This window comes from Petaurus breviceps, unplaced genomic scaffold, assembly GCF_028583685.1.
Source record: "Petaurus breviceps papuanus isolate PSGF00001 unplaced genomic scaffold, PetGlider_PUasm1.0 90686, whole genome shotgun sequence".
NCBI classification, from domain to species: Eukaryota; Metazoa; Chordata; class Mammalia; order Diprotodontia; family Petauridae; genus Petaurus; species Petaurus breviceps.
The window spans coordinates 5,260,013-5,285,429 of record NW_027187309.1 but is presented as its reverse complement, the minus strand read 5'-3'; the positions used below and the strand labels follow the sequence as shown (position 1 = coordinate 5,285,429).

The window sequence follows — 25,417 nt, the reverse complement described above, 5'->3', positions numbered from 1 at the left end:
CCTCACCTTTTCTCTATATTCTCATCTAATAGAGAAATATGGTGCCATCACAATATGTTGGCATGACCTTAACTGTCATATGGATTTTCTAAATCCCTATAGAATGTAGGATATAAAGGTATCCGCAGACCAATAAATGACCAGTAGCAATAAAGTGATGTTCACACCTCTTTCAGTATTATAAGTATAAGGAATGACCAGAATCTTTAAAAATACCTTTTGAAATCATCCATTCCACAAAAATTCTCATTAGTAGGAACAATTTATATTGTTCAACTGCCTCTCTTTCATTAATTAACCAAGAAAGACTGAAGAATTACCTCTAATAAATTCACTCTGAGCACCTATACCAATACAAAATCTAATGAACCCTCCAAATATGTGAGTCTTGAAGTAATAACACAGCACAATATAGATTTGGTTTAGCCCTAATGCAAGGGATCTACTATTTATTTGTTTTGTTTTGTTTTGTAATTATAATCAATCATAATTTGTCACATCCCTGATCACATGAGGTGTAAGCCATGGTGAATTCTCACAGATGGCTCTGACTAAATCTGTAAATATGTTGGAGCTACGGGTGAGTAAAGTAAGAAGTAGCAGATTCTGGATACTAAAAAGAAATTTTAATTTCAAAAAGCTCCTAGCCACACATGTACACACACATATGGAAAGAGATCTATATAGATCTATATCTATATGTATATTTATCTATTTCCATCTGTCTATCTATCTATCTGTCTGTCTGTCTGTCTGTCTGTCTATCCATCCATCCATCCATCCATCCATCCATCCATCCATCCATCCATCCATCCATCCATCCATCCATCCATCCATCCATCCATCTATCTATCTATCTATCTATCTATCTATCTATCTATCTATCTATCTATCTATCTATCTATCTATCTATCTACCTACCTATCTACCTATCTAATCTATATCTCAAGTGTAGTGTTCCATGTGATCTTATTTTTATTCTTTGCAATTCATATGACCAAATTTTACTTACATTGTAAAGGTAGTCTCTACAAAGACTATGAATTATAATTATGTTTGAAAAGCCCTGTCCAAATAATATAAAATGATTAACTAAACAGAAATACTTTGGACACAACAGTAAAAAGTAGAGGAAAAGCAAATGATTTTCTCTGGGGACCCTGAGTAATTAGGTCATATGTCTATGGTTAATTGATTTACTCACTGGTGGGGTAAAGACATTCTAGAGCTCTTTCTTCTGTACCCCCTATCATTTTCACCACTGGTTGACATTTACAGTGAATACACCATAATTGCTGTTTCAGTGCAACACTTTTTGAGTGTAGTTGTCAAGAATAATTGCAAAGAATATATTAACTGTTAAGCTAGTATTAAACCGACTGCCTCATACATTCAGTATTCTCATAATTACTCCCTCCTTCTTTAGCGTAAGACTTGGCAAATCATTTAGAACACTACGAACAATTTCAGTAACATGAAATATGTTCTACTAAAGTGAAAAAAACCTCAAAAACTATCAAAAATATTTGCCCAGTCAGTTCAAATATATAGTGTATATTCCTGAAAGTAATGAAAAGTAAATTTATTATGGACAGTCATAAAGAAGATGGATTGTTCTGAAATCTAAGTGAATGACATAAAATGAAGTAGAAATCATATTATTGAGCTCAATTCCTCTATGGAGGGAAAGAACTTAAAATAATCTCACCAAAGGTCAAAGGACTGATAGACACATTATTCGCTTGTAGTTCATGATGCCTTATCCCACAGAACTACCTGAATTTCCCCCAGATTAAAATTATGGGACAATGCAATTGCTTTTTATTTTTTTTAAATTGATCTTTGTTGACTATCAGAAATGTGGTAGTTAATTTCTGCATGTGTGTGTGCGCGCGCCTGTGCATATGCAAAACAGGTGTGGGGAGAGAGAGAGACAGACAGAGAAAGAGAGAGAGTAAAGAGAGAGAGAAAAGAGATCATCAATACACAAACTAATCAAAATTTGTGTATTTTTTTTTTAGTTTCAATATGGAACCAAGTTATGATTTTCTTCATATCTATGAAGGTGAAGATTCCAATAGTCCTTTAATTGGGAGTTTTCAAGGTTCTCAGGCACCAGAAAGAATAGAGAGCAGTGGAAATAGTCTTTTTTTGGCTTTCCGAAGTGATGCTTCAGTTGGCCTATCTGGATTTGCCATTGAATTTAAAGGTATTATATTCATTGTAATTTCTCATCTATTCATTCGCAATGTGGAAGGAAATTTGAATAGAATTAATTTATTTGAAAGTTTTTTGTAAGTGGTCTTACCTTTAGTTTCAAAAACGCTGTCATATAAATTTCTTTATTGAATATTGATGTAAATTAGTGCTAGCCCTTGAGAATAGGATTTTCCTAAGTAAACTTCTGAAACAGCTATGAGAGAGTTATGAAAATTATTTTCAAAATATTTTAGTTATTAAAAATTAAAATTTATAGTTGCAATACAAACATATTTAATTGATTCCAAGAGCCTTGAAGAGTTATTCAGTACTTTAAAGTTGTCTTAGAATTTTTAATCTGGAAAATAAAAAAAATCAGTTTTGATTCATATTAGTTTCATTTTCAATGAATAAAACAAATGGGAATTTTATATCTTCTTGTTTTCTCTATTTTTGTACCCTTCCTGGATAATCTTCCTGCCATTGTCTCCTGCAAAAAAATCACCATTAACATGCAATATTTTTACTTGGTTGCATAAGACACAAGTTGCTCTAAGTGCTGGGTAAAATGTTTAGTCTTTTCTTATTTTGCTACTTTGCTTGAGTGGAATTCCTGCATAAACTGAGAGCATACCAGGGAAACCTTTTGGGCATGGGCCTATTAAAACAATAAAATATGCATTTCCAAACTTATATTTGGGGAACTATTGAAATAATATTGAAAAATAAAATGCAAGAACTGTAGAATTTGTGATCCTTTGAAATTTCTTTCACTAGAGATCAAAGAAAAAACCAATATTCAACAAGTCATTTCTCTAATAGAGATGCTAATTTGTGTGTGAACTGAGGAATTGAAAAATATGGCAAATTATTTCAGCATCCAAAGTTCTTTTATGTACATTCTGAAGATATCTAACAGTATTGGGGATCTGACATGTTTTGACATAAGCTTACATGCGAACTTCTTGATGCATGCCATATAATTGGAAGATTCCTTACTCCCTACCAATCAGTCATATTCTTATCCAATAAGATTTATACTTTTACTATTTGTTAATGACATATTTATCTGTGGTAATAAGAAAATAACCTCAACAAATAGTTATGCAGGAGCAGTTTAAATGTTGTCTTCAAAATAACATATCATCAAAAAAGATTGTGTAGTAAAATGACAAATTAGAAATAATTGAAGAATAGTTCACCTGCTCCATTAAAATCCTTAACAATGTCAAGATAATATTTAATGAGCCCTTTAGTAATAATAGTGTAAGACATGAACAAGAGTCACAAAAGATGACCAGTCATGGATAGATTATCATCTGCATTGTTAGAGGAAATACTTACATAAGTGAGATCACCTATCTACTGCAGTAATGGAATAACCATCTCAAAATTCAGTTCTGTATCCTATTTTTCTATTATGTTAAGTGATACATTTGGAGGTGGGACAGTGACATAGACCCTGCAAAGGGCATTCTAATTATTGATATTTTGAAAGTTAATTCTTTATTGCTACAAACAAAACATAAAATTATACAAAATGTGGGCCTAGCAACTATGGTTCCCTTTACCAAAGGTCAGGCTTATGATGTAATCAGTGAAGTAATTGACACTACCTTTCCTCAGGAAACAAAAGAAAATTAAGGGAAAAACAAAGCCAAACAAAATAATCATGATGTGCAACTAAACATATCTTGACAAATACAAGCCAGTCAGATACCAGAGGAGCATAGCTTACAAAGTATTCTAAATGTAGGAGATCTGAACCAGAGGGTAAACCACGATGGATGTTAGGAAGTAACCAACCTAGAAAGAAAAAAAATGACAGTGTCTGTCCAAAAAGTATACCAGTGATTTATCACCATATATATGGAATTGACAGCTGTATATAAAAACAAAATATTAAAGATGGAGAACCATTGTAGAAGGAAGTCTGCTAGCTGAAATAAATTGTTATTAAGTAAAATGCTAAATATAAAAATGGGATTTTAGTAAAAAAAACAAATGAAAAAATTTTAGTTTTGAATCAGAAGTTGGAAATATATTAGACAATGATCTAGGTTAGAAAAAAAAATAAGGCTGACCGTGGTAAAAACCATAAGTATTTACTTAAGAAAAAAACAGAAAGAGAAAAGGTTGTTTTTTTAAAAAATATTTCTATGTATCTAAAGAAATTGATCTTACCTAATGTGGAAGTACCTTAAGCATGCAAGGCCCATGACAGGAACATTTTCGATGATATTTTCTCTGCTTATTTTTGGAATTATATAAATTAGACAAAGAATTTAAAGCACCATCATGACTTTCAGTGAACAAACACTATTATAACTTTTAGCTAAATACTAGGATGAACATGACCAGCTGTCTACTTTATGTAGGTAGTTTGAAGTCCTATAACAATTTAAAAACATTTCACCTGCTGTTGGTCTTACCAAGCACTTTAAGGTTGCAATGTAAATTGAGTTTACATGAATAATCATATAAATAGAAATGATGATATGCTAAGTTTATTGATGGATTCCTTCTTTATAAAGGACATACTTTGGAAAATCTAGTACAAAGAGAAATTTGCTGCTAAGAGTAATTGACCATGGATCAGTCCAAAGATTGAGAAAGCATTTACTTCATGTGTGCAAACAAAAATTCAGAAATGAGGTCAGCAAAGGCAATATTACATAAGATCATTGTTTTGCACTGTACCATTCAATATATTTTCTTGCTTTTTCAAAATTTAGTTAGTATAAATCTTAAAGAACATCCCAAAAGACTTGTAGCAATACTCTAATATGGGCAGCATCATGAATGGGGAATGGATGTACAGTCAATCAAAATCAGCCTGACAGGTGTTTTAACTGAAGTGTAAGATGAGGAGCAAAGTTGTATGTTGCACAGAGCTAGACAGGGGTGGAAGGAAAATAATAGAGTGAATCATGAATTTTACAAAATCATGAGTTCTTAGCAGTTATTCAGTCTACTCCCTATCTGAACAAGAATTCCCTTTACAAGATACATCACAAGTGCTCATCCAGACTTTGTTTGAAGACTGCTTTCATCACTCCCCATTCTGATGGAGAATTCACTGCATTCCCAAGGCAATAGTATCCACTTTTGACAAGTTCTGAATATTAATAGTTTCTCCCTAAAATCAAGCCTAAATTGATTTCTGCAACTTATACGGTCTACCTTATAGTCTACCTGGTTCTACCCAAACAGGAAAAACCTATATCCCTTCAGACACTTGAAGATAACTACCATGTTCCTTCTACCTCACACAAACCCTGAGGCTTCTATAAACTTTCTCAGTGTCTTCAACCAATCCTCACAAGACATTTACTCAAAGCCTTTCATTATTTTAGTTGTCCTTCCTTAGATATTCTCCAGCTTTTAAATGGGTTGAGATGTAATAGAAGAGAGTAATAAGAACAAGCAGTGGGTGATGGATGAGATCAGTGGTCTGAAACACAAGAATGAGAGAATGATCTTTCCAGTTCAATTGACAGTGAAAATTAAGTTTTGTTTTCCTAGTCTGTCTGCGAAGCTAGAGTCAACAGGCAACAAACATTTACTAAATTTGCCAGGCACTATGCTAATGTGTTGGGGATAAAAATATAGGCAAAAAGAAAGTCCCTCGAGGAACTTACATTCTAATGAGAAGACAATAAATAAAAGGGAGCTAAAAATCAGTAAGTGTGGGTAGAAGGTTCCCACAAAGTACCGTGTTTATGAAGTTTGGAGAGTCAGTCATGCAGTCATGAGGGAAATGAAGAAAGGCCAGACTGGTCCCAATCTTAAAATGGAAAGGCCCCTTGGCCCCAAATCCCAGAAGGGACTCACCAATGAGAGAAGGGGGCCAACATGGTGGGAGTATGTTCCAGGGTGAGAAGACCCTAGAAAGTCAGGTGGGAGTTAATCAAAGTACCAAGATAAATTAAAATTGTCAGGAAGCCCAATGAAAATCTAATCTGACTGCAAAAAGATTTAATCATTAGGTGGCCATTGGGTATGCTTTGTAGTCACATGTTGGAATTAAAGAAAGAATAATTAATACCATCCTAAATTTCCCATTCTAGCTCTTCAGGGCATTATTAAGTATGCCCTAGAATTACAGAAGTCACAACATTTTTGGTCATCTCTTCCTGGAGGAAAAGGAATGTAATTCTCCTAATTCCTTACTTTAGTCTATTACATGATTCTTTTTTTGTACTTTTATGCCTTTTACTCTAACTTCAGTTGAGCAAGCTGAAAAAATGGAGCTGACTCCTCTTGAAATGGCAACTTTGATGTGATCTTAGATATGTTTTGTTAGTATAAGTCCATAGATAAGTACATCTCTCTTCTTGCTAGAGAAGTGGTGAACAATGGGTAAAGAACGGTCACTATTTTATTACAAGAGCAATATATATGTTTTGTTTAACTGTACATGTTTGTTATAAGGCAGGGTTCTGGTGGCAGGAGGTGCTATTGGGAAGTGATGTCTATGAAAAAAGAAAGCATCTTAAAAATTCATTTCTGAAGATATATCATATATAAAATTGGATGATATATATTTTAATAATGTTCTAATAATTTATGAGGTAATCTAATTCTCAATAACCTTATGATGTAAAGATGAAAACAAAACGATTTAAAAGAAACAAAAGATTTCCCACTCCTTGTTTTGTGGAAGTAATATATTGTATTCCTTTCTTTTGTAGAAAAGCCCCGGGAAGCTTGTTTTGACCCTGGAAATATAATGAATGGTACAAGAATTGGAACAGATTTTAAACTCGGCTCAACTGTGACTTATCAGTGTGATTCTGGATATAAGATTATTGATCCTTCATCCATAACTTGTGTAATTGGAATAGATGGAAAGCCTGCCTGGAATAGAGTCTTGCCATCTTGCAATGGTATGCAGTTATCTTGTATTTCCTTGGAAATATCTTCAGTAATACATTTGGAAATAATTGGGGAACACATTTTTCAGATCAATTTGTCAAAACATAGGTCTGTATATATATATGTATGTGAAATATATATGTATATATATGTTTGTGTATATACATATATATATATATATAATCATTTCTACACTAATGAAACAACAGGAATTTATTACCACATCTTCCATATGTCAGGCACCAGGGTAGGCTCTGGGAATACAAAGACACAAATGAAATAATCCCTGTCATTAAGCAATTTACATTCTTATTTAAGGAGACAGGAAGAAAACCCCAAATGGGATCATGTAGAGTTGGACATGACTGAAAAAGACTGAACAAATATGCAACTCTGCATCACTTAAATCCAATTCATGCACAGTCAAGACATTACTTTGTGATATCATTGGTCCTCTTTGAGAATGAAGGATGAACAACAACAAAGAATCTAGGCAAAATAAATGAAAGCTAATTTCAGGGATGAGATCTGTTTCTTAGCAGGAGGTAGGGGGAAGGGAGTATTTGGAAAAGCCTTATGTAGCTCAGCACCTGAGCTGAGCTTTGAAGCTATTCAGGTACTGAAGGAGATAGAGGTGAGATAGAAGTTCCCCTCTTTGGGGGCAGGGTAGTAATATGGTAAAAAAAAATCTGCCTTTGAATTATTGGCTTGGTAGCAGCATGAAGTATTAGAAATTGGAGAAGGAGAAATCATGAAAAATCCAGTTGGATAGATAAATGTCATTTGAAAAAATGTGGGATGTATTTTTAGAATTTAAGAAGGGCAGCATATCAGAAGCTTCTAATTTTGAAATACTTGGAGATGAATTAAAATCAAATGTAAAGATCACAAGAAATTTGAAATGCTCTGGATTTTAACTTGTTTTAGGAAGACATGCAATGACTTAATCTTCCTTAAATACAACTAACAAAACAAAACTACACTTACGGTATCACTTGGCAAGCTGAGACAAAGTCAAACAATTTGGTTTTGACATATACACACATACAAACACACATATGTTTATGTTGCTGTTGTTCAGTAGTTTTAGTTGTGTCCAACTCTTTGTGACCATATTTTGGTTTTTTTTTTTGGTGTGTGTTTTCATTTTTGTTTTGGTTTGAGTTTTTTTTTTGGTTTTAGCAAAGATGCTGGAGTTGTTTGCCATCTGAAATCCTTTCAGTTCAGAACAGTGAATTAATAGAACAGTATATCTGATAGTAAGATGGACTCAAAGTTCAACTCAAGTCAAAAATAGTTCTCATTACTGAGCTTGGGAGATTTTCAGATGCTAAATGTATTGGATAACTTTTATTTAAAGTATAATAAAAGGAAGTGTTATTATATATTGTAAAATTTTTGAAAGTACCTCAGCAAGAAGAAAGCCCTAGTATTCCCAAGGAAACTTGTATGTATGTGTGTATATATTTTCTATCTGGAAGCAAATTGAATCTAACTGGAACTGGATTATACTGGAGGCTGGGGGTGAGGGGGAGCTGATGACAGCATTGTGAAAGACAATTTTTAGGTCTACATAAAATATATCTCCATGATTAAACTGATGTTTGAATGAGAATTTTCACAGATAGCATAACATATCATATATGCATGTGGACGGTATTAGCACGCATCATGTAAACATTAACGTTGTGTGAAGGTCTTATAAATACACATAAGCTTATGTAGAAATTTAACTTCTTCCTTACAAGTGAGCTAATTTCAGTGGAAACACTTGGGCTGGAATTGTGTCTCCATTGACTTCATCATTATAGTTTATTTGCTTCCAATATTAAATATATAAATATATGTATATATACACACATGTATATATACATATATAAATGTTGCATATGTATATATGCGTACATACATTATATGTGTGTGTGTGTGTATAAAATCATTAGAGGTGTCTGTTTTTAGTTGCTAAATGGCAGTGCCACTGTGGCTTTAATCTGCAGAATTTGAGAACTAAATGTAGCAATTATGGAATTTAAAGGAACCATACTGTAGTTCTTATATCAGGCTCTTGATTATATAGTGAAATTTGACTGTGATTGTACGTGTGAGGCACTGAAAAAAATGTGAAAAATGAATGACTTAAATGTTGATTGAAAGAACCACCTTTTCTGTATTTCAGTATTCCAAGATCTTTGTAGAAAGGTCCTTTAAATAATGTAAACTAATGCTAATTGGTTGATTGAAAGAAAAGATCAACTGTATTCTCTAGTTGCTTCTGTTTGTCTTGGCCCATAACTAGATGACACATTACTTTTCCCCCTTGTTACAGTGTCTAATATGATACTATTCAGTCAGTCAGTAAGCATTTATTAATCACTTACTATGTGCCAGATACTGTTCTATGTCCTTGCAGTATGTATACAAGTAAAATGGAAGCTGGTCCCTACCCTTGAGGAGCTCACATTCTAAAAGGGGGAAGATAACAAAAAAGCGTGCTGAGAAGGGGGGGAGATGGAGGAAAGGTATCTGATCTAGGGGTATGATGGGGGAATATGAATCGATTCCATCTTGAAGACAAATGAAGGTTGCCTTAAGGGTTCTCCTTAAATGGAGTTTCTGAAAGGAGCCATCCAGTTAGAGGGAGGGGCCCACAGGGGCTGAGGATCTCTCCATAGTATGAATTATAGGGCTGAAGTGATCTTCCAGGATGAAGAGTTTTCTGGAGTTAATAAAAAATTGTTGAATTAAGGAAACTGCAGTGTTCAAAACAAATCAACTTGTAAACAAGTTAAACTTTTTTCTTCTCTTCTACTCCTGTCGCCTATTGTCCTTCCTCACCTCTGTTCCCTCCACACCTTTTCTTCTTTCCTTTTTCTTGTTTTCCATTCCATTTCTTTCTTAACTGTATGTCAAATATTTCATTATAATGGTGTGAGGGAAGGAATTAACTGGAATATATAAAGATTATAAAAGCAAATCAAATGATTGTTTACAATTATGCACTTTCACCATCACCTCCACTACCATCCCCCCAAATTAAAAGGAGTTACTTCAAATGACAGGCAACGCAAGCCTAAGCAACTATGAAAGGGAATGCTTTGCAATGCTTTGCAATCAGTGTTCTATGACAATGGTGCAAATATATGGAACGTGTCCTTAGTAGCATGACTGGCATACCAACAAGAGGCACCAAGCTGCAGTGTGACATGCTTCAGCATTAGCAGTGAGAGGCAGTCTCAGTGTTGTGCTGAATTTTCTCAGCAGCTGCTGTAAATCCTAAGCACATCCAATTGTGTGAGCCCTAAGATTAGTCCATCTACATGATTTCTCTATTATTGGTCCAATGATTGGGCCAAAATTCCATGACTATTTTTGTGTACAGCCGCTGTCTGCAGGAACAAATAAGCCTCCTTTGAATGTTGACAGGACTAAGCTGTGGATGAGAATTTTAAGGGAATTGCAGGCCCCAAAGATAGTACCTAAAGGAGATATTCTGTCTCTGACTCTCTGGGGTGAGCCTCATAGGCAAGGCAGTAAAGAGATTCATATACTCAGTTTCAGTGTTTTTTTATTGTTGCCTTTCCCAGAATCATGTTAGAAATGAAAGAAACCTTAGAGATCAACTGATCCAAACCTTTCACTGCAGAGATGAAGAAACTGAGGGTGAGGGAAAAGAGATAACTTGCCCAGGGTTGCACAGGTTGTAAGTGGTGAATCTGGGATTGCAACCCAGGTCTTTTGTCTCCAAATTCATTGATTTTTCTGTTACGTGATGTTGCCTTGAAAACTCCCACATTTTAAAGATGAAAATACTAAGACTAAAGAGGAAAGGATCTCAAAAAGCATCTAGTCCAGGGGTTCTTAATGGGATGTTCACAAGGGTTGATAGATTTCAAGGATTCTATGACACTATAGGAGAAAAAAGAATATATACCTTTATGTCAGTATAATTAGTTTTCTTTGGAACCCTGTGAGTTTTATTTTATTAATTTTAAAAACATGATTCTATGAATGATTCCATAGGTTTTGCCAGACTGCCATGACACACAGAAAAGTTAACAATCCCTGTTCCTAATCCAACCCATACTTAAACAGGAACCTCTTTTATTCATTCCTTAGGAAGTGCCCATCAAGTTTCTGACTTGATTGATTTTACCAGTCATAAGAGCATAGTAGTGAGAGAGCTGGGACTGGATCCCAGAGATCTAGTGATCTACAAATATAAACAGAAGGAAGGACAGGCATTTTGCTAAAGGAAATTATGTTCTAATGGGGGAAGACAATAAAAGAAAGTTAAAAGGGGAGAGGGTTAGAGAATCCTGACTTTGGCCTGGAAAGGAAAAAAGACAAGGAGGGACTCTCTTCCTTAAATGAAGGTTCTGAGAAGTATCCTTTGGGCAAGGATACTTCCAGTTTGAGAAATCTAAGAATAGAATAAATTTTCTGTGTGAAGAGGTTTCTTTGGCATTGTAGAGAAAATCTATATAGAGTCCAGAGTACAGTCTGGAGAAGAATGAATGAAAATGGTGGGCCTACTATATATGTGATCATAATTATAAAGCCTAATATGTAAGTTGCTTTATTTTCTGTGACAGATAATAGAAGCAGATTTTCCACTCAATTTCTCTCTGTGTGTATCATCTCTCTGTCTCTGTCTCTTTATTTTTCCTTATACTCCCACCACTATCTCACATCATTGATAAATGGTCATCCAACTTAGTTTGAACTACTACAGTGATGGGGTTCTCACTACAACCGTATATCATTTTAGGGTAGGACTACCTGTTATAATATTTGTTGTTATGATTAATTACCCAAACCATTACTAGAAAGCGTCTTCAGATATGAGTACATGGCTCTAATGTCTCTTCCCATTCTGAAATACTGTGATTTCAGAAGCTCTTATTTGATAATATCAATTTAAATTTTGTTTAGCTGATTTTACATTAGAAATCTATCTCAATTAAATAAATAGATGCACAACTAAGTTACTACCATCTGTTTTGAGTATTTCTGCTTTTCTTCATTCTTTAGGAAATGATCCATTTAACATGTAAATTAGCAAATAGTAAGACCATATTTATTGTAATTTAGTTTTGGATACACTGATAGCACGTCATTCCTGTTAAAATATATTTCTTAAATCAAGTAATCATGAGCAAGAAAATGAGTATATAAAATGTAGAAATTATATACCATTTTATTGTTAAATTCTTCTTTTGATTATTAGTATCTTGAATGAGAACTGACATTTTAGCCTGTCTTTTTAAAAATACAGCTAAGAATTTGAAGCCTGAACATAATTTATCAAGGAGATGAGAAATAAAATGGCAGGAAAGTTTCATTTCATTTCAACTTTGATTTTTACATTGTTCTCTATTTTTATAAAGCCGTATTCTTTCATCTTATCCTTGGTCAAAAAGAAATCTTTGTAGTCTCACTTGATAAAGTATATCTGTAGGTGTCCTTAATCAAAAAAGGATTCTGGTCTCTGATGAGTTGACATCAAAATGCTACCACAGATCATGATTTCTTGCCTATTTTTCATCTCTACTTGCTGTTTTAATTTATAACTCTATGGATTTTTAGAAAACAAGGGAGACAATGCAGCACTGTGCTTGTCAAGCTTATGTGGTTCAGGATCTAGACAACATCTGAGACAAGAGCTGCATTGCCAGAGTTAAAGATCTATTATTTCATTGGTCTTCTCCAGATTTTTGCAAGCTTTTTAATTTTGTTATACAAAAGTCTCCCCACTTAAAGGTGACATTGAACTTTTATTTTGAACAAGAACAAAGACTCAATGGAATAGTCTCGGACTGTTTGAGGAATAGATTACATGCCACTGCAAAGGGATTTACTTCATTTGATAAAACTAAGCTAACAGTTTAGAAATTTGTCATTTTTAAATACTAACAGAGCTCCAGATAGTTATTTTCCTCTGGCTCTTACAGAATGCATTGACTTTCAAGGTAACATAGTTAGTCCATAGACATTTGGAATTTCATCACAGAGCTCTAAATTTGGTGCCATAACAGACTGAAGGGATTCATCCATGTGCTACAGTACTTTGCAAGATAAGTCCTGCTTATTTATCAACATCTTTCTAAATCAGTTACCTTTTTGAAAAAATTGAATTCTTATTAATTTTTCTTGTTTTTACCATGTATATATGCATATACATACATAGATATATGGATACACACGCACACACACACACATATACACATACATGTATCCATATATATGCCTCCTTTTTATTTCCCTTGGAGAGCTATTCTTTATATCATCTGAAAAAAAAAATGAAAACACTTCAGGAAAACTAGCCCAAACTTCAACCCATTCCTACATTTTTTCTTCAAATTTTCTTTTGTTTCTGTTATGAGCTTTTGATTATCCTGAGTTTTAATGATTCCCAACACAATTTTTATAGGATTTTGGCATATTTTGATATTCATGCTTTTACTTGTCTCTTATTCCATTTCCATAGCTTTATTTTAATAATAAGGATTAACATTTTTATGGTGCTTTAAGATTTGCAAAGCCGTTTGAATGCTATCTCATTTGATCCTCACAACAAGCCTGTAAGATAGGTGCTATTAGCATCCCTACTTTATAAATGAGGAAACTGGAATGCAGACAAGTTAAATAATGCCCCAAGGCCACACAGTTGCTAAGTGTTTAAGGTAAAATTCAACCTCAGGTCTTCCTGACTACAAGTCCCAAACTCTATCCACTGCACCACATAAATGCCTTTGGCAAATAAATTATTTGCAAAATTTCCTCTGCATCCACATCAATCTCTAGACAGTTACCATTTTTTTTCCTCACCAAAACCATTATCTGCTTATATTTTCACAATTTAATTCTTGAGTGTTTCCCATACTTCCTGGACTGACCTACCCAGCAAAATTTTAGTACACTGCATCATATCTACCCTTCCTTTGAATCTTTTGTAATCTGTTTTTCCCAAACCTGGGGTGCTTGTCAGAATATGCATAACCTTAACTTCTTTCTGTTACACAATCAAGGAAGGAGTGGTCACTTTCTCTCAGGATTTCCATCATTTCCACCTTAGTCTGAAGTTCCTCCCTTTTAATGAGACTCATACAACATAGAATTTCTACTTTTGAAGGATAAAATTATCAAGAATGAATGAATAAAGCATTTGAATGTTTACTCTGCACAAAGCACTTAATGTTAGATATAAACAGAAAAGTAAGCCAGTCCCTACTCTGAAGGAGCTCAGGAGATCACATGCTAATGGGAGAGCATATATATTTATTATATATATATATATATATATATATATATATATATATATATATATATATATATATAAATGTTTCAGCTGCAAGTTAAATGGAAGGGTCCCGTGGTTTTTAGAGTACAGCTGCAAAGCAAATATTATTATCTCCTTTTTAAAGTCATTTATACTGATAAAATAATGTCATATTCTGATATTGAGCCATTTGACAGTGTCAAGGTCTTTGGTGACAGGAATTAAGGCAAAAAGAGAGTTCTAATAGATACACAAATAACTGAAGTTCCCTGTCGCTAGTATGTTATGCCTTTGTGTCAATTTTCTTTTTGTTTCCCAAATCCTTCATGTATTTCCCCTTTATGTTCCAGTGGTTTTTAGTAAAATTTGATGACAAAACCTGTTTCTTTTTCTATTGATCTTCTCCCACATTTTCTCCTCATTTCCTTCCTCTAGTTCTTGAATTTCTTCATGTGAGTATATAATTTTAATCTAACACTACAGACATTTCCTTACAAATACACCCTTTTTCCTAGCTCTGTTTCTTTACAATAAGTTATATCCAAGCAGAATCATATTCTAGTCAAGGGTCTTCTCCTTTAAATACTTGGTAGAAACTGTGTAGTCATATTTTTCCCTTGAGTTAGAACCTCTAACTCCTCTTCTATGCTTTCTAAACTCTAAATATTTATATATAGATTTTTAAGGCAATGGGTTTTTATTACTTGTTACTTTTTTGGATTTTGTTTCTTCTTGTACTTGGATAGCAAATAAAAAGTATAAGATGTATAAGTATAAGATAGAGGTGCCATGGTTGGATAATAATTGTTTTGAAAAATATGTAGAGAGTGGCCAAGTGGGGTAAACCATGATGATGAAGAGACTGGACTCAATGTCATATGGCCATATTAACCTTAGATTTAAGGTCAGATGGGGGGAAGTATGGATATGATATCTATCTTGAAGTATTTGAAGGAAGGATGTCATTTGGTAGAGGTTTTAGATTGTTGAGCCCCAGAGTACAGAACTAGGAGCAATGGATAGAAATTGCAAAGAGGCAAAGTTAGACTGTACATCAGAAAAGTTTTCTAATAAATAGAGCTGTCAAAGGGAAATGTCCTGCCTTGAGAGATGATGGGTTTCCCCCTCCTTAGAGAATTTTAGACAGAAGTAGGATAACCAGTTATCAGGTATATTGTAGTGAATATTTATTTTGTTTATGGGTTTAACTAAATGGGTGCCATGATCCCTTCTAAGTTTCAAATTCTATAAATTTAAGGGTGTTTCAAATGGTTTTGTTCTTTGTTCCTACTCTCCATGTTATCTGACTTGATGAATATATGTAGGGAATTTTCCCCATTCTCCATCCTTTTTTTAAGTTTAAAGGCCTTATGATTAGCTTTGTAAGAGAACCAGTAATTGCAGTTTTAACAACTTTTATTTTGTGTTCTCCATCTCTTGACAGGAATCTGTCATTCATATATTTTAGGTCAGGTTCCAGAAGTCCAATCCCATTTTTGACTATACCAAATTTTTTATTCTACTGTCCCAACTAAACCTAACATCTCTGATGGTTTTTTTTTGTTCTTTTTCTTTTTTAATACATACTCATATCCAACTCTTTGTAACCACATTTGGGGGGCTGTTTCTTAGCAAAGATATTAGGGTGGTTTTCCATTTCCTTCTCCAGTTCATTTTACAGATGAGGAACTGAGGTAAACAGGGTTAAAGTGACTTGATAAGGGTGACACAGCTAGTAAGTGTCTTGTATGTGATTTGAACTCATGAAGATGAGTCTTCCTTATTCCAAGCCCAGTGCTTTGTCCACTGCAACATTTAGGTGTCCTGAAATAATCAGTAAAAATCTATAAAAAGATAACATGCTACATTAGAAAAGGCAGTGAATATGGACTCTGAATATCTGGACTCAAATACCAACTTTTCTAGTTGCAGCCTATGTTGCCTCAAGCAAGTCACTTAATTTGATTCTCAGTTTTCTCATCTTTAAGCTGAAGAGGAAGGAGAAAATGATCTTTAAGGTCCCTTCTAGCCCTAAGTTTATTATCTTGTATTTGAAACATTTCTCTTTTTTTCCCCTCATATCAAAATTTTCTTGTCAGTCTCTCTAGGACTCTATGATTTGCTTTCCATAGCTCCAACTTACTTATGCCAAATTGATTTCTGTTAATAAAGTCACAACAGTGTAATCTGTCTGTTACATACCAAAAAATAAAATAAAATAGTCTTGGGCAAAATTTCCAACAAAAGACACTAGATGTTACTGGTTTCTTATAATACCAACCACTTGAATAGGGCTATTCCTATCACACAAGATTTCTTTAGTAAATATTTACATGGAACAAAATTTTCATAAGCATATTTTGGTATTTTGCAATTCTACAAAATATATATATAGTGCTTATAGTACTTCACCATTTGTATTGAACAGTCTTTGCTTACTGCCTCTGATGCCGATTCGGGGTGGGGGGGAGGGAATTAGAATTAATTTATAATTCCTTCTCACATATCCTCTTCTGAATGTTACAAATGTCAAACTTTTGACCACTACCTCCCTCAATCTGCCCTGCCTTCTATCCCTACCTTTTCATTCCCCTTTCCCCTCTTAAAGGGCAAGTTAGATTTCTGTACCTAACTGAGTATGTTATTCCCTCTTTGATCCAAATCTGATGAAAGTAAGTTCAAATGGTACTCATCTCCCTCCCTTTTTTCCCTCTACTGCAGTGTCTTTGTGCCTTTTCATGGGATATAATTTACCCTTTTCTGCTTCCACCTTTCTTCTCCCATTAAAATCTGTTTTCACCACTTAATTATATTTTTTAACATTATGTCAAAGTAACGTTAAACCCACCTCCTCTGTCTATGTATATGCCTTCTAAATATCATAATAAAGATTTAGTTCTCAAGAGTTGTGAGTATCATCTTCCCATGTAGGGATGTAAACAGTTTGCCCTTATTGATTAATATGTTTGTTTTTTCTTTCCTGTTTACCATTTTATGCCTCTCTTAAGTCTTGTATTTGAATATCAAATTTCTGTTGAACTCTGGTCTTCTTATCAGGAAAGTATGGAAGTCCCCTATTTCATTGAATGCCCATCTTCTCCCTGAAATATTGTGCTTGATTTTGCTGAGTAATTGATCCTTGGTTGGAATCTAAGCTCCTTTGCATTACAGAATATCATATTCCAAGCCCACTGATCTCTTAATGTAGAAGCTACAAGGTCCTGCATAATCCTGAATATGGTTCCATGATGTTTGAATTGTTACTTTTTGACTGCTTGCAGAATTTTCTCCTTGACCTGATAATTCTGGAATTTGGCTACAGTATTCCTTGGCATTTTCAATTTAAGATATCTTTTAGGAAGCTATTGGTGGATTCTTTTGATGACTCTTCTGATTCAGGGAACCACAGGGCAGTTTTCCTTGATGATTTCTTGAAAGATGCTGTCCAGGCTTTTTTTTTTTCATGATTTTCAGGAAGACCAATAATTCTTAAATGATCTCTCCTGGATCTCTTTTCCAGGTCAGTTGTTTTTCCAGTGGTGTATTCTTCTATTTTTTCCATTCGTTTGATTTTTTTTTTTGACTGATTCTTGATATCTCTTAGAGTCATTAGCTTCTACTTGACCAATTCTATTTTTTTTACATTCAAGAGTTTATTCTTTTTATTTATTTATATTTTTTAATTTTATGTTTATTTTTAGTTTGCAACATTCATTTCCACAAGATTTTGAGTTACACGTTTTCTCCCCATCTTTCCCCTACCTACCGGCCCAAAAGAACAGTCCCACTGAATACCCCTACCCCCAATCTGCTCTCTCCTATATCCTCTCCCATACCCCTCCAACTTTCCCTTAGGGCAAGATGGATCTCCATACCCCAGTGCCTGTATATCTTATTTCCCAGTTGCATGTAATAATAATAATAATAATGATAATGATAATTTTTTAAATGTTTGATTTTAAAACTTTGAATTCCAGATACTTTTTCCTTTTTCCCTTGTCACCCATCCTTACTGGGAAGATAAGCAGTTCAATATAGGTTGTACATGTGGAGTTATGCAAAACATTTCCATAGTGGATATATTGTGAATGACTATATTTCCCTCCATCCTATTCTGCCCCCCACTTGTTCTATTTTCTACTTTGATGCTGTCCCTTTTCAAAACTTTGTCCTTCTAACTACCTCTCCACCATCTGCTCTCCCTTCTATCATCCCTCCTCTTATCTGCTTCCCCCCTACTTTCCTATAGGGTAAGACCCAATTGAGTGTGTATGTTATTACCTTCTTAAGCCAAGTTCGATGAGAGTAAGGTTGACTGATTCCATTTTGAGTTCCTGTTCTTCCCCTCCATTGTAACACTTTTCCCTTGCTTCTTTTATATGAGATAAGTTACCCTATTCTGTCTCTCTCTATCTCCTCTCATTATATTCCCCTCTCACCTCTTAATTTTATTTTTTAAATATCATCCCTTCCTATTCAATTGATCCTGTGCCCTCTATATATACCTGTACACATATATTCACACTCACATATGTATTCAGACCCACATATACCCTTCTATGTAGACATATAAATGTACATATATTTATATATACATTTATATTCCCTTCAGCTATCCTCATACTGAGAAAATTTTCATAAATTACCATAATGATTTTTTTCATTTAGGAATGTAAATAGTTCAGCTTTGATAAGTTTCTTATGATTTCTATTCACTGTTTACCTTCTCATGCTTCTATTGCTTCTTGTATTTGAATGTCAGATTTTCTATTCAACTGGTTTTTTCATCAGGAATGCTTGAAAGTCTTCTATTCCATTGAATAACCATATTTTCCCCTGAAACATGATATTCACTTTTGTTGGGTAGGTAATTCTTGGTTTTAATTCCAGCTCCTTTGACCTCTGGAATATCATATTCCAAGCCTTTTGATCCCTCAGTTTAGAAACTGCCAGATACTGTGTTATCTTGATTGTGTTTCCACAATTTTCAAAGTGTTTCTTCCTGGCTGCTTGTAATATTCTCTCCTTAATCCGGGAATTTCGAAACCTGAATATAATATTCCTAGAAGTTTTCTTTTGGCGATCTTTTTCAGGAGGTGATTGGTGTACTCTTTCAACCTCTATTTTGCCCTCTGGTTCTAAAACATCAGGGCAATTTTCCTTGAGAATTTCTTGAAGGATGATTTCTAGGTTCTTTTTTTGATCATGGCTTTCAGGTAGTCCAATAATTTTTAAATTATCTCTCCTGGATCTCTTTTCCAGGTCAGTGATTTTTCTAATGAGATATTTTACATTGCCTTCTATTTTTTCATTTGTTTGGATCTGTTTAATAGTGTCTTAATTTCTCATAAAGTCACTAGCTTCCATTTCTCCAATATAATACTAAAAGAATGATTCTGTTTAGTGAGCTTTTAAGATTCTTTTTCCATCTGGAAAATTTGACTTTTTAAGGCATTCTTCTCCTCATTGGCTTTTTGGGCCTCTTACTATTCGAGTGAGTCTGTTTTTGAAGGTGTTATTTTCTTCAGTCAGGTTGTTGACTCTCTTTTTCTGATTTTCTTGTATCATTCTCATTTCTCTTCCCAATTTTTCCTCCACTTCTCTTACTTGATTTTCAAAATCCTCTTGAGCCCCTCCATGGCCTATAACCAATTCATATTTTTCTTAGAAGCTTTTGGTGCAGGAGTTCTGACTTTGTTGTCTTCCTACCATTACATGTTTTATCCTTTTTGTCCTCAAAAAAGGAATCTAAAGTTTTTTGGCTGTGCTTGCTTTGCTTCCTTAGCTTGCTCATGTTGCCACTCAATTACTTGACTTTTGAGCTCTTTGCCACAGTAGAACTCTGCTTCTAGATAGGAGAGCTTTGTCTTAGATTTCTGGAGGTTTTGCAGCTGCTGGAGCTATTATTTGGGTGCTCTCTCTAAAGCCTCCACACACTCTGTCAAACTGGTCATGTACTCCAGGACCTCCACCCTAGACCACAATCCACATCCAAACAACTTAGAGCAAGAGTGATTACCCCTCAGACTGGCCACATGGTCCCCCTATGATCTGCAGGTCAGCAGCTCTGAAGCAGCCACATAGTGGCAGCTGCTCAGCCACCACACCTCAGCAACTTCTCACTCTGGGGGAAGAGGCTGGACCATGCCCCTCCATCCCCCTCCCCCCCCAGTTCCAATAGAGTTCCACACTTTGTCTTTGGCATTTGTGGGTTGATAATTCTGGAAACCACCACAGCTGCTGGTGATTTCCTGAAGTCTGCTCTAGCCACTGCTGGTTGGGGCCACCCTTAGCCTAAAACCATGGGCTCATGAGGGGCTGGGCTCAGCTCTCCGTTTGCTGTAATGGACCCTTCTAGTCAAAATTGTCCATTTCATCTTGTAATCCCCTCTATCACCTAATTAGTCATGAGCTCTTCCTTTATCCATAGGTCTGAAAGGTAAATTCTTCCTTCTCATTTAAAAAAATAATATATGTCTCTTGTTTTATTTAAATCATGTATTCACTTAGCATATAGATCGAGATTTTGGTCTAGATTTCGTGTCTATCAAACTTGTTTCTAGTTTTCTCAGTATTTTTTTTTCTAATAATGAGTCTTCCCATCTTTCACTGATGACTTTGGGTATATCAAATACTACACTGCTGTGTTCATTTCCTTTGGTATTTTGTTTATCTAATCTGTTTCATTTGTTGACCTTTCTATGTTTTAGTCGATATGAAATAATTTCCGTGATTACTTTTGTGCTATAATTTGAGATCTGGTACTGATAGAGCTCCTTTTTTTCTGCTAAAATTATCTAAAATAGAAAACAAATTGATGTGCAAAACTTCTGAGTAATGATTTACTAGTAATGGTCAACAGGTTACCATTAAGTCAGTTTAATTCCTCAATGATTAGTGACAAAAGAGTGATTTGCAGAGATTATTTTTATAATAGAAAGGAGGAATTAAAAAAAAAAGCCTACAGCAAACTTGTTTTGAACATAATTCAGTTGGACAAGGCAGGTCATCTGACTAGTTCATTCTCTTTCAGGCTTTCTTAATCCAAATTCATCCTGTGTCTATCAACCTGTCTGTCAAAGTGAAATTGCCTTAGGAATCTCTGCACTGCACCTGTAGTATTTTGTAACTAGAAAGTTTGCTTAAATAGGCATGGTGTTTGAACTAATATTGGGAAAGAGGAACTTGTGGTGTGTAGTTAGCAGTCATCCCCCACCCCATCTTTTCACTGCCAAAATGGGAAATCCATCCTTGGAAGATAAACTATTCAACTTATACTTAACCTCTAGATCAAGATAAAAAGGGGGGGGGAGTGGCTTATCCTCTCAGACTGGAAAGAGGAACTTAACTTTTCATCAACTCCCTTTTTTCTAGCTGCCAGAAAGAGAAACTTAGCTTTTAAAAGACTCTTATAGCCCTATGATTATTTTATCCCTATGCTTATTCCCTCAATTTCTTTCTTGTATTGCTGTATCTAGTATTTGATGGACTATGTTAAATATTAATGGTGAAAATGGAATGCTTGTTTTACATCTGAAGATCTTAGAAAGGCCTCTAACTTCTCCATTATGTATAATATTCATTCTTGGTTTTAGAGAGATATTATTTATTCCTTTATACCTTAGTGTATTTTTTAACAGAAATTCCAAAAAAAATTGGATTTTTTTCTAAAGTTTTTTTCACATGTATTCATATTTTCATGTGTTTTTCTTTATTTGAATATGGCTGATATTATTAATTGGTTTATTATGTTAATGGTCTTCCTTATGTCAAACCAATTCATTATTTCTGGTATAAACACAATGACTTCAATAATATGTATTATTTCTAATGTATTGTTGTAGCCTATTTGGCAATATTTTACTTAAATTTTTTAAATTCCTATTGATTCTCTTATCTATATGAAATTGACAACTTGGGAAAGTTTTGCTATATCTAGAGATTTTGCTCTTGTCTATTATTTATTGTATAGGCATTCAAGTGGAAAATGAGATGCTGTATCTTAGAGTTATAGAAAGATGAAAGGCATATGATGTTTTGATGAATTCTACTTTCAGCTCCCTGTGGAGGACAGTACACTGGATCAGAAGGGGTCGTTTTGTCACCAAATTACCCACACAATTACACAGCTGGTCAGATGTGCCACTATTCAATAACTGTACCAAAGGAATTTGGTAAGAATTTCCTTTTATTTGCTTTTAAAATTCATAGTTATGCCTTTTTGTGTTAACTTGCCCTATTTTATACAAACAGATGCCTCAACTCTTGAACAAATACTTCTCCCAGAGGAACTTGGATTGTGTCCACTATAGTACATAGATGACAAATATGAAAATAAAAATGAACAGTCACCTCTGTGTTTCTGAAACAGTCTATTTACTTGCCTCTAACTTTCCCCAAAGGATACTCTCTTTATACATTGGTTTAGAATAGATAGTAAGGATATGTAGGGGTGTGAATAATATTATGGGTGAAACAATCTCAGGTTAATTTATTTCCACTCTTAGAAATGGAAAAGTTAACTCTTCTTAACTTTTTCTTGATTGTCCTCATAAGCTGCTCTTCCTCCTCTTTACATTCATAGTCATCTATTGGGGAAGGCAGACTTGGGGAAAAGAGAACTAGACAACAGCAACAACTACAAAGACAAGACTATAGCTAGCTTTTGTATGTCACTGTAAAGCACTTTACATACATTATCTCATTTGATACATAACAAGCATTTATTAAATGTCTACTATATACCAATCACTATCCTAAATGCTTTACAAATACTATTGTATCTTCACTGTAACCCTGGAAGGTAGGTGTTATTATCATCTCAGTTTTACAGATGAGGAAACAGGCAATCAGGGCCCATGGCCATACAGCTATTAAGTTATTGTCTGAGAGTGCTTGAAATCAGATATTCTTGACTTCAAGTCCAGAGGTCTATCCACTGAACCAGCTAGCTTCCTCTATGGAGCACTTTACATATATGATCTCATTCAGTCTTATATACAGTGCTCCCCCTGAGCATACAAACATAGTTTTTGTTGTTTGTCTTATACACACATACAAAAAAGCCATGGAGCTAGAGTAATATTTCTAGTGTTGGCAAAGGCTGTCTGCATCTAAGAGTTGATTGGATAAGAACAAATAGGAAAGGGACAACAAAAGTTACATGGAAAGATACTTCAGTTACTAGACACTATATACTTGAGGGTTGTGCTGCAAGAGGCATCCTGGGAGTCCAAAAGACCTAGGTTCAATTCCTGCTTCCGATAATGTCTGTGTGACTTGGGAGCACCTCACTTAGCCTCTCAGTGACATAATATATTCTGAGTTGAAGAACAGTTGTCTCTCTGCACTGATAGAAGTTTCTTATGGAGAGTTCTCTAGTCAATAAAAAATTGAAATCCCAGCTCTGGAGCCTCCCATATCAACTCTACCTGCCACTGATATTGAATGCTCCAAAAAAGTAAAACTGCCACCAGATAGTGTAAAATCTTATGTTATATGATGGGGGAATCAACTCATTTATTGACCATTGAGAGAGACAGAGAGAACAACAGAGAGACAGAAACAGAAGCAGAAGCAGAAGAGACAGACAGACATAGAGACAGAGACAGACAGGCAGGCAGGCAGATAGCAGGTTGACAGAAGAACAGGCTGACATTTAGAGTCAGGGACTGATATCTATAATTTTAGAGAAATATAGTTATCCAAGAACAAATTATATCATTTCTTGGGTCCACAGTGATCTCTCCCTCTTTCATACAAGGCAAGTGACACATGATTCTGAAAGGATAAGGCTGATCTAAAGTGGCAGTCATAAATATCCAGTTCTCAAGGATTTTATATTTTATTTGAGAAGGTAGGAAATGGGCAATAAATAAATAAATAAACAAAAAATAATACAATACCCTAAATGCCAGATGCATGCTATAATAAATGCTATAAGAGTTCAGAGAAGGAAGAGATCACAGTGGACACTGGTTCTTAATATATTTCAATAATGTACATAGGTATGTGGGTTTTTTTTTCCTGTATTCTAAATCTTTTGCTCCAAATGGCATTTTATTTTATGAATCTATTTCTTAGGGAAACAAATCATATAATTATAATTAATAATATATAAGTATAATTATACTGGGGTTTTTACATTGTTGCTTTTATATGGTTTTTTGTTTTTATTTCTTTTAAAAACTAGTTCTTTCTGATACAGTAACAAATCCTGGCTGTACTAAAACACTGTGATCTCTTGTGCAACCTATGCTACTTAGATTAAAAGGCAAACCTGGATTGCAGATTATCCTCAGGAGGGTTTTCTACTTTAGTTTGCTTTGGTTACTTTACCTAATCAAAGGTAGGTCTTGTGCAGGTCATCTCTTTCTTTGGTTTATAGTTTCAGACAGAGATGTATGTTACTCACTTCATCATGTGAGATCTATTATACTTCTCAATTACCTGCTGAAAAGGAACCACCCTGCATTATCTACATAGAATTTTTCTGCTCCCTGTGTCCTAGGTTTAAAAAGAATCCCTTCAACCTTTTTTTTAATGCTACTTTGTCCAAAATTAGAGTAAAACTCCACTAAATTCTTAATTCCTGAATCACTGTTTTTCCCTAGATCTTATGACCTTTACCTATATATCGGGATCAATTGGCAGGAGACTTCTTAGTTCTGTGCTTAATTACTCTGCTGGGTTCTCCCTGCCTTCCTAATGAATAGGAAATTTTAACACAGACTAAAACCCTTTGCTGAAGTCGGCATGCCCACAGCTTTTTAGCACTTCCCAGGCTGTTTTCTTCCTGAACATTTTAGATATAACTAATAATTGATTTGTTTTCAAACATTCTGAGCATTATGGTTATCATACATATGGAAATAAAATCAATAAAAGATGAGAACATAAACATTTCCATAAAGCTAAAGCATGAAAGATATTCTAAAGCTTACAGCAAATAAATTACTTTCTGAAAATAAATAGCTTATCCCTGTAAGATAAATAATCTCATTGGGAATATTTATTACTTTACTACTTTCAGTGCTTTTAAAATCTAAATGATACCTAAAA

General features: G+C 34.4%; 1 protein-coding gene across 1 annotated transcript in view; it reads left to right on the top strand.

The window, feature by feature from the left end:
- Nucleotides 1-25,417, top strand: part of CSMD1 (CUB and Sushi multiple domains 1) — a 2,654,573-nt gene that overhangs the window by 2,221,318 nt on the left and 407,838 nt on the right. Inside the window, exons 29-31 of the mRNA XM_069065406.1 lie at nt 2,022-2,209; nt 6,894-7,088; nt 22,414-22,530. Of these exons, the coding sequence (XP_068921507.1) occupies nt 2,022-2,209; nt 6,894-7,088; nt 22,414-22,530 (500 nt within the window). The remainder of the gene's footprint in view (nt 1-2,021; nt 2,210-6,893; nt 7,089-22,413; nt 22,531-25,417) is intronic.